Source organism: Astatotilapia calliptera, chromosome 8 (genome assembly GCF_964374335.1).
Source record: "Astatotilapia calliptera chromosome 8, fAstCal68.1, whole genome shotgun sequence".
Classification (NCBI taxonomy): Eukaryota; Metazoa; Chordata; class Actinopteri; order Cichliformes; family Cichlidae; genus Astatotilapia; species Astatotilapia calliptera.
This window is the reverse complement of record NC_137429.1, coordinates 6752605-6767628: the sequence shown is the minus strand read 5'-3', so window position 1 is coordinate 6767628 and position 15024 is coordinate 6752605. Positions and strand designations below refer to the sequence as shown.

The 15024-nt window shown below is 39.8% G+C and overlaps 1 protein-coding gene across 2 annotated transcripts in view; it reads right to left on the bottom strand.

Annotated features, from left to right (window-relative positions):
* Positions 1-15024, bottom strand: part of wnk4a (WNK lysine deficient protein kinase 4a) — a 52198-nt gene that overhangs the window by 30966 nt on the left and 6208 nt on the right. For both annotated transcript variants that reach the window (XM_026178188.2, XM_026178189.2), the window contains exons 3-4: positions 1410-1582; positions 770-990 (exon numbers count right to left, since the gene is read on the bottom strand). In XM_026178188.2, the coding sequence (XP_026033973.2) occupies positions 770-990; positions 1410-1582 (394 nt within the window). The remainder of the gene's footprint in view (positions 1-769; positions 991-1409; positions 1583-15024) is intronic.

Sequence of the window (15024 nt, the reverse complement as noted above, 5' to 3'; positions counted from 1 at the left end):
TTCATGATTGTTAGCAATAACAGCTGCTAACTAAGGCACGCATGCTTATATTAATGTATATAATTTCCAATTCCCATTAGCATGCCATCATTTGCTAATTAGCACCAAGTAGACAGTACAGTTAATGGATGCTGATGGAAGTGTCATTTGTTTTGCAGATATTTAGATTTTGGCATTGCATGAAAAGCAGGTATTACTAGCATATAGCTCTTGAGGTCCTTTACTCTGGTCCAAAGTTATAGTCTGACTAATCATTACAGCCAACAGCAGAAAAAAAAATCTTGTTAATGTTGTTTGCTGATAAAAAAGGTTAAAAAATGTTCCTCTTGTTAAAATACACCAACATACTGTGTTTGATTTGGACCAAATGATTTAAAATCAGTGCCACTTTCAACAAAAATCAACAAGTTATTATCGTGCATGTGACGGCTGGCACTCCCTGGATGTAAGTGATGGGATGGGCAAGTTCCAGGTGAAATTAGAAGCCATTTGGTTAATGATGCTGCATTTAAAAATGCAGACAGGAATTTAAACAGAGGCATTCATGGTAGTATGAGTACGGAGGAAATAAGAGTAAGCAGAAACAGGAGGGTGTTTACACAAATGCAAGGCCTGTAAAATGCCATTGGATTTTCCCACCATTTCAAGACCATTTTAGGGCATTTTGCATATAAAATTATATTTTCAGATAATTATTAACTGATAAATTGTGCTCTAGATGCCGTTTCTTTTGTCTAGCAAGGTAAACACAGACTAAATTAACACTTACCAATGACACTTTTAGCAAAAGAGGCACTTTTGAGAGTGGCCAGCCCCAGATCTCCAATCTTGACAGAGCCTGTGGGGCCAGTGATGAAGATATTATCACATTTGAGATCCCGGTGGATGATGGGAGGAGTGCGTGTGTGCAGGAAGTGCAGCCCTTTCAGGATCTGACGACTCCAGCGCTGGAGCAGCTTCAGCTTCATCTCTTTGAACCTCTTCAAGTACCTAAAAAGAAAAAAAAAAAAAAAAAAAAAAGAGGATAAGAATCAGTCCAAACATATCAAAACACGGAAAGAAAAGGAAGCTTTTAAGTGCTACAAAATAATTAATCTCTTATTTTGACAGCCAAGAGGAAGTTTTAAAATGAGTGAGTTTCCTGAATTCGCTCCTAGAACATTGTTTCCAAAGTAGAGCTTTCATCATTACTTAAAGGAGAAGTTGTCAAACATGACACAAATATCCTTTTTGGTATGCGAGACTTGGCAAGTTTTATTTAGAAACAGAGCATCAGCTACTTGAGACAAAAATGAACCGTTTTTAGGTTTGTGGACTTTGATCTATACATAAACTGCAGTCTTTTATATGCATATACACATGCAAATCTGCAGTTTAATTCAAAAGTGGAACTGGACACAGGGACTCACGTCTTGAGCGTGCCTGAGGTCATGAGTTCAGTCACCAGGATGATGCACTTATGGCCCTTCATTGTCGACTTCCAGGAGTCGTGGAAGCGCACAATGTTCGGATGCTGCAGACCTTTTAGCATCTCCACCTCCTCGCTGAAACGCTGACGCTCTGCCTTGGTTAACTTGCGAGTCTGTGTAAAAAAAAAAAAAAAAGTTACCGTAATAGGTATTTATTAATATTAAACACTTTTAAGACATCAATATGTTGACCACCTTCAGGATATGAACATTAAAAAAAAAAAAAAAGACTTAAAATCTGCCGATCATGTAAAATGATTGAAAGCTTTACAACCATGACTAAGTGGGGTAAGATTGCTTTGCCATAAAAATCCAGTTGTGTTGATGGTTGAGTTGTAGCTGTAGTAAAATTTTAACGTGCACATGCTCTGGTCTCGTCAGGGTTTTGTTTGATTACATAAGTTGGCAGCAATAAACACAGCAAATACAAGTGCATGGGAGCGATCTGATAAATCACTGTTACGTTAGCTAATGAGCTCACTGTGGGATTGGAAACCACAGGTTCATCCATCTGGGTGACCCTCCAGTTGCATAACAACATTTATTTTCCAATGAGAGGAGCTCTGACTTTAAAAATTTACGGAGGAAGTTTCTAAAATCTGTGTAAAACTGCACTGAACCAAACACAGCAATCACATCGGACAAACAAAGACATTTTTGTGCTTCCTTCTGGATGAATGGCCCAATTTAGCGACTGGTGGAGTAACTCTGCCTGCGGTGGGCGGTTGGTGGAAAACTCCCAAGAGACTTCAGGACCATGAATTCTGTATTGAGGTAGATTTCTGGGGAAAAAAAAAAAAAAGCTCTACATGTGTTTATGCTTACAATCAGCTTGACCACTGCTGTCTCCCTCCTCTCGACGTTTTCCCAGCGAGGCTAATGCTGAGCTATCAACACAGGAGGCAGACTGTCTGAAGAACTGCACAGTCTGATGTCACACAACGAAACGCTACTCTTACCTGCGTCAGTCACCTGTCAAACTGTCATATTACACCAGCAGCCCGAGTATGTGGCACTGAGCTCAAAGGCGAAACACAAAGGAGACCTCTGACCAAGTGAATTACTTTTAGGTCAACAGTGATCAGTTTATGATGTGAGGACAGGCTGCAGCTTATTCCTCATATATAAAGAGCTCTGTCAGAAACACTAAAAGCTTTGCATAAAAGAAAAACATCTTGGCGTAAGGGTCAAAAGGAATAGTTAGAACTGCATTCAAAAAAGCTATTAAGCAAATAAGAGTAAGTCACTTCAATTTTAAGCTAATTTTTGATGGCTACACTTAAATTAGCTTTATGGACACTGAGGATTAGAGCCGTAATGGGATTATGTGCTCTGAAAATAAGGGAAAATATGCAACATGATACAAATTATGGCATGTTTGCAGCTTGCATGAGCCAGGGCGAGTCAATGAGTGTACGGTTTGATGTGCATCTGGATATTTATGCATCTAAGATGACAACATCAGATAACTCTCCTGCAGAGAGTCACCTGTGCAAAGAAATGAAAGCTGTTTGCAGGACAGAGGCGGGGCAACTTGTGGCACGCAGTCTAGCCACTTGGAGTCCCGGACGCCCCCAAAACCACAAGATTTACTACAGCTTGGCAAGCAAGATGGCACGGCTGCAAATGACAACAGCATAAAATGCAGGCCTTCTTGGAAAACCAAAATCTTGCAGTAGCAACTGTGAAATACAGCGTTCAGAAAAATGTGAGCTGCCAAACTAAGCGGCACCGATAATGGGTGATTACTTCATGTGACTCATCCAAACCCGTCCTCTATTTAAAGCAACCATTGTTCATTTAAAAAGCCAATAACTGAACATTATTGGGGGGGAAATTAGCTGCAGATGGAGACAAGAAAAGCAAATTATGAGCTGCATTAATCATCTAATTACACTGTTGTTGATACTGGCCAATTTCAGGGTGACTTAACAACACCTCCTCCCAGTAAAGACATTCACTTAAGCTGTGACTAACAGAGGAATTGAAAACTGATCATGTTCCATTATGTTTTGGTTTTACTCCGACCGTTTTCTCATTAGGGCAGCGGCTGTTTGATCAGAGTATAACTTCATAAGCAGGAATATTCATTTTATTATTACAGACAACTGTAGCCCGTTTTAGTTATAAGCCCTGCCCTCTGGCATTTCCTAAAGAAGATACCCCCATTCTGCAAGGCCTCTATCCAACTTTTCCATGGTATATTAGCAGGCCTGCATCTGTCCCAAACCTCTCACTCTCTCTTTCTTCCACCTCCCCTCTCTGAGAATCGAGGCCAACATAGGTTGCATAACACCAGAGAAAGCGATGCAGGGGGGAGCAACAACAAAAACAAATAATCTCCATTTTGAAAGGACAAGTGGGTATATCAATAAAACAACCTCAGAGTCAGAGGTGTGTGAGCATGCCTCTGCAAAAGCTTGTCTTCTACTGCAGCCTCTTCCAGCTAGATGATTTATTCTTAGCCACTCAGAGGTGTGTGTGTGTTAAGTTGGGGGTCTGCAATGGTTGGGGTTGGAAATACTTCAGTTCAGAGCCACATAAGTGGAGTTATATAAGCAGTGTTGATGGTAGAGGAGGCAGGGGTATTAAGAAGTCCCTGTCAGCGCCCCTATTATGAGAACAGGGACATGGACACAGCATGTCAGACAACATTTGCACCAAACCAGGTGGTGTGCAGTGCATACTCTGTCTTAGTACAGGAATGAACTGTGTGCATTTAAACAGACGCAGAAAGTATGTACGCGAGTTGGGGAACATCCAGTCAATGCAGATGGACTGCAGCATCCGCAGGAATCTTAACTAAATGCAGAGTGAAAAGTAGGGCAAGTAAAAAAAAGAAGAAGAAGAAAGAATTCAGTCTCACTACGTATAGCCTGCAGGAATGCGTCTTAAAGGTTTCAACTGACTTTTCAGTTCATTTCTCCTGCAAAAATATAATTCTATATCAGCCAGGAGTTTATTTTGTGATTATTCAATGACAGACCTTTAGGCACAGTGTAATAATAATGGTTACTTTTAATTAGGTAATGCAGTAAGTCATTACCAAACCCTGTAGTAAACAATGGATTCTAACATCACCCACTGGTTTTAAATGCTGCATGATTAATCTTCTTGAACTGCTGCTCTTCAGCTGCTCCCTTTAGGGGTCACCACAGCAGATGATGTGTCACACCAACCCTCTGTATGTCCTCCTTTACTCCATCCATGAATCTCCTCTGTGGACATCGTCTTTTCTCCCTGCCTGGCAGCTACATAGTCACCCTCTTTCTAGACATCTTCCTTTGTCCAATATATGCCACATTGTATTCATTAAGACTTAAAAATAGTGATTTAATGTCAAAGATCAAACGGTTCAGGGGTCTTTTGAGTCTTCAGACAAGCCAGCTGCTTGTACACATTTTAGCTGTAATTTACGTATGATTCTAACATGTAATTATTGTTTGGAAATGAGTGACATTGAGGGCGTGTCTCGTCCTTAAGCAACCAATCAGCACGCTTAAATAGAAGTCTAGCTTTCGACTTCCCAAAAAGAAAAACAAAATGATTCATTTTGTTTTTAAATTTTAACATATTTTAGATAAAATTTGGATAACATTTTTTGTATAAAAAGCCATGCTAACAGTATGTTAGTTCCATTCCCTTGTGGTTTATTCCTTCATTAAACACTGCAAGATAGCATCAACTGCTGCACCCTCAGCTAAACGGCTGCTAGTTTGTGCACAATTGCTTTCCTCCATTAGCTCCAGTACTAGCAGGCTTTAGCCATGCATGAAAAGTTCCATGTTGTTTCATAAGTTAAACATAATCTCTTGCCAAATAATTGCTAGCTCTATATTTTAACATGATTTTTTTGTTGTTTTCTGTCAAGAAATTAAAGTTTAACTGGAAGAATTTGGGTTTTAATATGTTGGCGCAAGAACAAATTGCAATCTGCGATTTTCTAGCGCTAACTATTTAAATTTGTAAACCAAACAAATAACTCATCAGTTAAAAGAAGGGAAAGATCAACTGATTATTAGTAGAAAAGTTCAGTTGTTGAATAATAAGAATAGTAGTAGCTATAACAGTAGTTCACCTTATTGATGTAATATTTTGATCATATTGTATTCAATTTTATTGAGCAACATACTCTTTATTTTATATTTGTTGTGGTTAAGTCAATTTAAACTGCGGTAACAAAGGAATTTCCCAACTCTGGGACAAATAATGTGTATCCTATCTTATCTTAAACTCTGTGTAAACCCGCTTTGGGACTAAGGCAAGTTTTCCCTCCTCTTCCTGTCATTAAGTTATTATTTAAAGTGACGCTAACAGGCAATAACTCCTGTGTCCTGTGACGCTGACAGTGAGGAGCCCAGCAGATAAAAACCAGAGTTTGTCTTGACCCTTTAACGACAGGAGGAGAACCTGCGCAGTTGCAGAATTAACAAACTAGTGTCCATCGGAGACCGTGATGACAGACTTGCCAAAAGTGAGGATTGAGGTCAAAGGCAACGTGGGAAAAAAGTCTGACCTCACAGCACTGAAACTGACATGCCCTCCCCTTGACTGACATACAGTTTGTATAAACACGCACGTAGGCACCTGCACTGGCACAGGGTCACATTTAGATGTTTGCAGGTGAGAACTGAAGCAGCAGTGTGCTCTTTCCAAGAAAACCTGACATGGTCTGTAAATGGAGCAGGCAGAGGGAGGTTAGCCATTAATCTCATAAGGATTGGGGAGTCAAACCAGCCTCTGACTGCTGCTCTCCTTCTGAGAGGCTGAATCGACTTGTGGCGCCCGCTAATTAGATACAGGATTACACTATCTCTTATGTGTTTTAATCATGAAAAGCAGCCTGTCATAAAGTCTTTGCCAGTGCTGCTCAGACACTTTCAACATCATATTGCATTTTAGGGTTAATTTTGACACTGATACTGTTATCTTATAAAATTTTATGCATTTCACTTTATAGTTGGAAAAACGACTTTTACATGTGGTGACACTGTTTATAGCAGCGGTGGGCAATTAATTTCCCCAAGTGGTCACAATTAAGACCCAAGTGTAACATATACTATTACCAGTAGCAGTTTTTGGAGAGATTAAAACAAAAACAAAAAAATTACTGAGCCGAATTGAGTTCACCTTATTGGTTGGATTTGGTTTATAGGATACCGACTTGGTCGATTCGACCTCTAAAATGGTAAATGGTAAATGGCCTGTATTTATATAGCGCTTTACTAGTCCCTAAGGACCCCAAAGCGCTTTACATATCCAGTCATCCACCCATCCACACACACATTCACACACTGGTGATGGCAAGCTACATCTACTACAAGGCTATGTTTGTTTGCAAGCTGGGAGATATTTTATCGCCTGTTGACTTTGTTATTCTTGACATCTCTTAACCTATCTGGTGTTTGCTTTTAGTAACTCATTAAAACTGCTCTGCATATATATAGTACCATCCTGCACCTTCTCTGAGACTTCTTTTAAAGGGTTAGTCCTCTTGCCCTTTAGGCTGAGCATTGCGTCACGCAGTTACAGAGATGTGGAACTTTTCCTTGCACGTTACATCTTTGATTGGCTCTGTCATTTTCTGTTGGCAGCTTGTAAGTAAGTAGTTCCTTAAACTTCAATTAGAAACTTTTGAAAATGCCAGCACAGTAAATGTGAATATGGACGATCAGTAGTTCTTAAACGACGTCATGTTCATGGCTTGTGAACTTGGCTGGTGTTTATGCAGTAACCTGAGGATCATTTTGAGCTGTAACACCTTTCAGTTGATATCGGAGCAATCTCAGGTCAAGAAAAACAGATGGAAGGACACTGACTCCTATCAGATGAAATAACTCTGCAAGGAAAGGATGTTTGGAAATGCCACAGTGCACAATATAATAGCTGTTCTGTCTAATAGTATGATGAGTGTAAAAGGAACAAACACTTTGTCCTCCACAGGAAACATTGAATCACTGAAAGATCACAAGATGCCTGAAGGTTGCAACCTGGAAGAGAGCTGCCTTAAAAATAAAGCCAAATAGTTCAACTCGATGACTCCAAACGAGACTAAAAGAGTAGAAAAGGTTTACTTATGGGTCACACAAATTCTATTTTTTTTTTTTTAGCTTTTTGTACTGTTCATAATGACACGAGTCTTTATCAGGAAATAGACTTGAGTTCACACACAGTCATCCCCAGGGTTAAGAGAATGGCCAGAAAAAAAGAAAATATCAAGTTAGTGGCAAAAGAAAGGCCACACTGCTTTAAACTCATAGGACAGGAACAGCACAAATACAACACAACACAACACCAATAACCACTCTTTACAACCAAGGTATGGAGAAAAGGTGGCATGGTTGGAACTGAGTGATGCTAATGTGTCCATATGGCCCAATATGTTTCCACATAACATCAATATGTTTGTTGAATTTATGCCACAATAAATTAAAGCAATTTTGAAGGCTAAATAAAGGAGGTCCAACCTGGTACTAGCAAGGTGTACAGATTAAAGTACTTGAGGAGTTTAAGAAAGGTAACTAAAACTTGTGTACTTGCATTGTGGTTTACAGGCAGCTCCTCAGTCTGCACAGCTAAGGCTATTATTGTAAACTGCAGTAGACTCGACAGCCGTCAAAGATACATCTTCTACCTCCAAAGAGCCAAGGCGAATCTGTGGGCTTTGAAACCTGATTAAACCGAGCCAACTGGCCGCACAACTGTGGCAGTCAAAAACAATTATCTGTACGAGTACATCTCATGACAGGGAGGCTCTCAGTTACAGCTTCTATCATTCTTTTTAACTGTACTTTGCTTTAGTGCCTCTTGGGACGACAGAAATATGACAAACAAAGTTTACATCATTATTTTTGACTGCGTGCAAATTCCACTTTTGGCCTTTTTAATATGAGTGCTAAAACTAAAAAGCACAAAAATAATTTCTGGTGATTTCCATCCAAAAAACTCCAAAAATGCTCCTGCACACATCTTCATTTGGAAAATCAAATGCTGCAGATAATCTTCACACAATACCTAAAATGCAGTGAAGCTCCAACCACATTGGATGTTCCCACCAAACCCTTGGTTCTCATTACAGGAATTCTCTCAGCAGTAATTGCTCAAAAACATTTGCAATAATTATAACCAGGCTATAACTGACACACTACAGGCTTCAGCAAGTTCATGACAATACATATCTGACAGGCTTTAAAGGCTCGTTACTCCAGGGTGTATTCCTTAAACCAGTTTTTACAGTAACGTTTTCACAGAAATCGACAACACTGTTATAACATTATGTGAACCTGCCCGATTCTATGCCTTGTTTAAACCTAATCAAGCCAACTCCTCCCAACTATTCAGCATGGATTATAAAAATGACATCTTAAGTTGCTTAATATTGGATGCAAGTACAAGAAAATTACCTTAAAGATTGTTTGATTTCACTTTGTAAGAGTTTATAAGCTGTGACTAATCGATTTCCTGTGATTAATGAGTAATTATCCATTCACCGTTTATTCATAGAAACGGTGTTCGAGTTGCCAGGTTGTAGAAGGTCCTACTAGAAATAATGCATGAACTCTGCAGGTATAAAGGTTAGTAAATCATTAATTAAGGGGTCAACAGGTTGGGACATGCAGCACCTCTTTCACAGAGTGTGAGCTGCCCAACAGTCTACTGATGTTTTCTTGGTGAAGACAATCAATTGTCATGCTGGAAGAGATAAAGGGATTATTCAGAACCTGGCAAGCTCCAAGTAATTCTTATGGATGTTGTGTAAAATCTTTGTAACTCATTAAGCATTAATACACATATTTTTACCCCTGCCTTGGTCATGATTTATTCACACTACCTGACATTTATTGCATCACGTGACTCCCCCAGGACAATCACAAGGAGTACCCATCAAGAATAATTTTCTCTGGATAAAAAAAAAAAGCTCTAATGCAAAAACACTCCACGCACACCAACTCCAAGCGAGACAATATGCTAAGCTTTCTTGGAAAACCCATTTGACAGAGATCACCCGAGAGGGTGTTGGAGTAAAGCCCTTTAAAGTTATGACCCCGGGCTGTGCAGCAAAGCAGAGCAAAGGTGCTTTCATCCCAGGATGTTTCTTTTTTATTATTAGTTTTTGTGATGTTAAAGCTGATAAAAACCCTCAGATATCACCTGAAATTCCAAATGTCTTACTGACATCTTATACCTGACAAATGTTTGACAAAGTGAAGCAAAATATGAAGCACATGCTGTGTACAGATGGTATGTTTGGTCCACTTTAAGTCTGGCTGCAGGAGGTTCAGAAGCATAGTGTTACACTTAAAACACGGGTCTGCTATCAAGTGCCACTGGCAACTAGCACCGGATACAGTTTACAAAGTGACGGTATGCAAGTGGTGCCGTATAACGGGAAGCTAACAGTATGAAAGATTTATGAATCCTTGACTAGCTGTTCAACTGTGTCCAACACACTCATACCTAAGCCTGAATGTGAGCACCAACTTTAGAAACCCACATAGCTTAGAGATAAATGGGATTTAAAATAGCACTACCAGTTCCATTTGGAGGAGGGGGATTGAGAAAACAAATTACAGTGTTTGCTGATCAGTATTGAAAGGTGCCAGGCTCTAAGACAGAGAGAGCCATTACTGTACACCACATTGGCCAATTCATGCCAAACCTCACGTAACAACTTAGGGCACATTTACACCCCTGACACCTCAGTCCTGCACACTCAAAGACACACGGTCAGTTCAGAAACGCCAAGGGGTGACCTCGTGAAGCAGCCTCTTTCCCTTACCAACTGTGGCCTCGGAGCCCCAACAGCTTTTAAAGCTTGAGGTCTTTAGTTTGTTTAGGAAGCAAGACCCAGGCCTCTTTGGGGCCCAAGCTGGAGGGTGACTAAATTCACCACCAAAGGAACGGCTGTAAACTGAAACACTGTCAATACTGAAAATATCGAGAAGGAAAGACATTTTCCAGAGTGGAGCTACTGCTGGGTTTATTTTTCTGAAAGCCCCTGTATACTGTTCTTATTATATCTTTGGCAAATGTTAATAATCGTGAGATAAAGTTTGTACTGAAACAGCCAAAAAGTTCAGAAAAAGATTACAGAAATTATTGTTGTGTTTATATTTAAGGTAAAGAAAGACCTTACAAATATTAATGAGAGATCCCCAGAGACCAGGTGTTCCTCCTATGAGCAAGCACTTGGTGGTGGATGACAGAAAATCCCTTTCAACAGGAATGGACACTAGTGGCATTTGAAGAGTATCTTAGAGCAAAACAGCATTCCTAGTAATGTGAGACAAGCCCGCTGCCATTTTTAAACCAGAACTTTGGCCAGAAGAGGAAAATATGGACCAGAAAATATATCACAGGACACCCAGGATGATCATCAATCTGATGAATAATTCCCAACCAGAGTTATGACAAAGTATATTTTGTCTTTATGGGACATTATCTAAAGAAACAGATCTCGTTCCACCTGACACAGATCGTGACCAAGATTTTTGCAAGCCCATGTTACACAGTATCTCATGCAGTTAACCTGCATAATTGCAGTTGCTGCACAGTGTCATGCGGAGACACTTTAAAAGTGATACAAATTAACTTGGGACCAGTTTCGATATGCAGCTACAAAAAAAAAAAAAAAAAAAAAAAAAAGAGGCTAATCTGGGCGCACACTGGCTAGTTCTAATCTAGTTCAACAAAAGCACACGAGCATCACTGGAATACACTGACAAGACATATTAATACAATCTGCCTGACATTGCGTAGGAACTTCCCTTAAGAGCTCTGACCCATGTTGGGTAATGAACACAGAAACATAGAATGTCAACACTGGATTGTATAGAGGTGAGGCCAACACGTTAGGCAGGATTTATACTCCTGCGTTATACTTCCTCACCTTAGGTGTAGACTGCACTCTGCACCTACCTAGAAATATAACCAGAGGCCACCTCAAGGAGACTTGCAATGACTATGATCGACCTGTTCAGTACCAATATTTCCTTCTACGCATTCCTCTGACCTACCTGTAACTTTGAGTCATCATGAGCCAAGGTGTGAATTCTGTTAAATATTACCAACACCTTGCTATCATAATACGTTATTAAAGGTCAAAGTGTGAGTCAAACACCCGAGAACGGATCTCAAGACTGCGTTACAGGTGGATGATAGTTGGCTATCTGCAAAAACTAAAAGAGAAGTCCAGTTTCTTTCCACTTAAGCGCTTAAGACTGCAATGACCTGGATGACTGAGAAGCTATAGAGACAGTATGCAGATTCAGTGCAGAAGTATTCATTAAGCTTTAGGCTCTTTGACCTGAGCAGCTTTGGCAGGTCGGAGCATATTGTCCTGCTGGGTGAGGTTGAAGCCGTCAGGGAGAGCTGTCCCAGGGGTTGGGGGAGGTTGCTTGGGATATAATGTTTAGCTAGATGGTTTATGTTAAAGCATCATCCCCATGCATGGCAGAAGTCAAGGTTTCCCAAAAGAACATTGCATTGTAAGGAGATGATCAATATTATTGACTTCACCTGTCAGCAGCTTTAATGTTGCGGCCCATCAATCCGGTTGTTCAGTGATGACGCGACGAATCCTACTTCCGGGTCTAAAGTAGTCTGCGTTTAATATGGCTTTTGTGTTGTTAACATGTTTAATGTTATGTATTTTCTTCTATTTGATCTCAAAAAGCTCCTAAAACAGTCAGTGATCACTGTTGACCTCCCTCGGCTTTTATTACCACTAATCATTTATTTAAGCTCAGTTTTTAAAACCTTAGGATGAAACTACAGCCCAGCCCATGCAGCAGTATATGAATGACTAACCTCATATGTGGATGGATCTCAGTTGTTCTCCTGGCTGAAGTTTGGTCCTTTTACAGCATCCTGCCATGCGATTACATTTGTTCCTGACCACCGACAACACTCACATTAACTTTTATTGAGTGGAAAAAAAAGTTAGCTTGTTTATATTAAGCTAACATAGCTGTGTCGCTAGCGGTCACGTAGCACATCATTATATACCAGCTAGCCCAACTTCAGTAACCCTACAAACGTCACTGCTGTTTAGTTTTCTGTCTTCATTTATGCTGGAAGTGATAGCAGAGCTGTACGTTTTAATTTGTTTCCAAAACCCCGCAGTCAGGACATGCTATATTGTATTTAGATAGAAGCTAGCGAGCTAACTCCCTGCTAACTTCTAACTCCGTTAAATGTCATAAATTCCGTTTTCATGGATGCCTGGATGTTAAACTCAATTGTTACACCTGGTAGAGCAGAACGCTGATCATTTTATTAAAGATGAAAGACTTTAGACAGTTTTTCAACTCTCAGTAATGCCATAGTGATCGTTTGATATATGGACCTGCAGCAGAGTTTAGACCCAGACACGGCTAGTGACGTCAGACTGAACAATCGGATATGTATTCAAAGCACAGAAGATAAGAGGGAAAATATACTCATGCTCAAGACAATGTGATTACTGTAAACACAAAAGATTCCTTTAGAGGAGCAGATACCGGTGTCATTTTAAAGGGATCTCACGGGATAAACCCAATACCGAGAAACAAGCTTTCCATTGAGCCGCACGTGAAAAACGTGAAGCGGAGCAAGTGATTGTATAAAATATGGGTTACCAGAGCACTATTACTGGAAGTTGGAAAACTTTAAACAAACCTGGACTACTTACTGAAATCTCTCACATGAAGAATTGATTCACTGAGGAAAAATAATAAAAGCAATGACTCAGCAGATACAGAGCCTTTGCCAGTGGCACATTTTAGCACGTAAATTTCACTAGCTCTATCGCTACATCTCGAGGACGGAAAACCAGTTTCTAATCTGTTCTTGCCGCTTGGTGTTTCCAGTCTGTGTCTGGCAGAGGTACATATAATAACTGAAAAGAGTATCATTTTTGTACATCTCAAGACATTAATATAATCTTATCTATTATCCTTTGTGTTAATCAAAACCTACGGAGTCTGTGGTTATTGTAAAAGCATTATTGTTGATTATTACTGTTTACATTGTTACCAAAACTGAGTAATTGGTAACAATAAGATTGTGTGACCTATCTCTGAATGCATTTCACATGTAATGTGTGCATTTGAGCTTGATTTCCCTTCTGTTACTACACCTTGAAATGATAAATGAAAAGTTTTATGTTTAATTTATCATGAATGTTGACATAAATACTGAAAAGATTCCTAAAAGATAAAAATTATTTTATCTAAAGTGGGAAACTGCCAAAAACCTGAGGATTTCAAAACCACTGAGTGTACTACTCCCTGCACGCTACTGGAAGACTAGCCAACATAAAAAGGACAAATATGAGACTGCAGTGCATAACTGAGCGTGAAGAAACAGCTTTTTCTGGTTTAAAAAACAGCCAACTTACAGCTGAACACTAAACACTGCAAGTAACTGCTTCATTAACTGGTCAGAGATGAATTATGCTGGTTTGTAAAGGGAATAGTACAAACTGTTGTACAAAAACACAGAACAGGTCCCAGTCTAAAATACTCTGAGTTTTAGGAGCGCTGGCAGTGAATTAGCTAGATTTGTTGCTTCCTTAATTATCAGTTAAAATGATTAATTAAATTGTAACATATTAAATTTGTATTAGTTAATGTATGCCATTGGGAGAGAGGCAAGAGATGCTTCTGTGACCATCCATCCATCCATTTTTGGATCTGGGTTATTGGGCATCAATCTGAGCAGGAGACGCCCAGACCTCCCTCTCTTCGCCCACCACCTCTAATGTTTCCGGGGGGAAACACCGAGGTGTTCCCAAGCCTTCTGAGAGATGTAATCTCTCCAGTGTGTGGGTCTGACCTGGGTTCCTCTCCATTCCATTAAAAGAAAACATGAGTCTTTAAAAGAAAGATTTCTGATCAGTTTCTTCTGTATTAGACAATATTTAATATGATTTTCTTTGATGAATAAGAAGACTTTTAACACTCCCAAACTTTTGATTAGTATCTAAGATTAAACGTATAACTGTGGATTACAAAGTTAAACTATTATTTAATCAAGCGAGTCCTACTTCTGGAACTTATGTCTAAGAAAGCATCAATAAGCAGTCTCCTTGTGTATGGATTAGGTGAGTGACAGGTCCACGGTACAGTAACCAGTCCATCAAGCAAATAGAAAAAAAAACAAAACACACACGCTCACCTTTATACCTACACAAGAACTATGGTTTCCAGTGTAAACACACAAACACACCCAATGGCCCTGGGCTCAAAGCCCCTAAACAAAGAGCCTCATGCTGCCTCTGCTTGCAGCTACAGTATCCACCCTCACTAACCTGTTATCAACAGCAGCCAATGAGACACTGCTATCTAGGCACAGTGCTGTCAGTATGCTGAATGATACAGACAAGCTGTATCTTGCAGAGCAATCACCAAGACGTGCACATTCAGTACAGTACAAATTTCACAGGTGACCAACGTGCTCAGTAAAGGAAAAAAACAAAACAACAAACAGCGGGCCCCACATCAAAATGACGTTATGCCATGTGTACATGTAGGCTATCACTGTGCGCCTTCTTAACTTTCTACTCACAGAACAT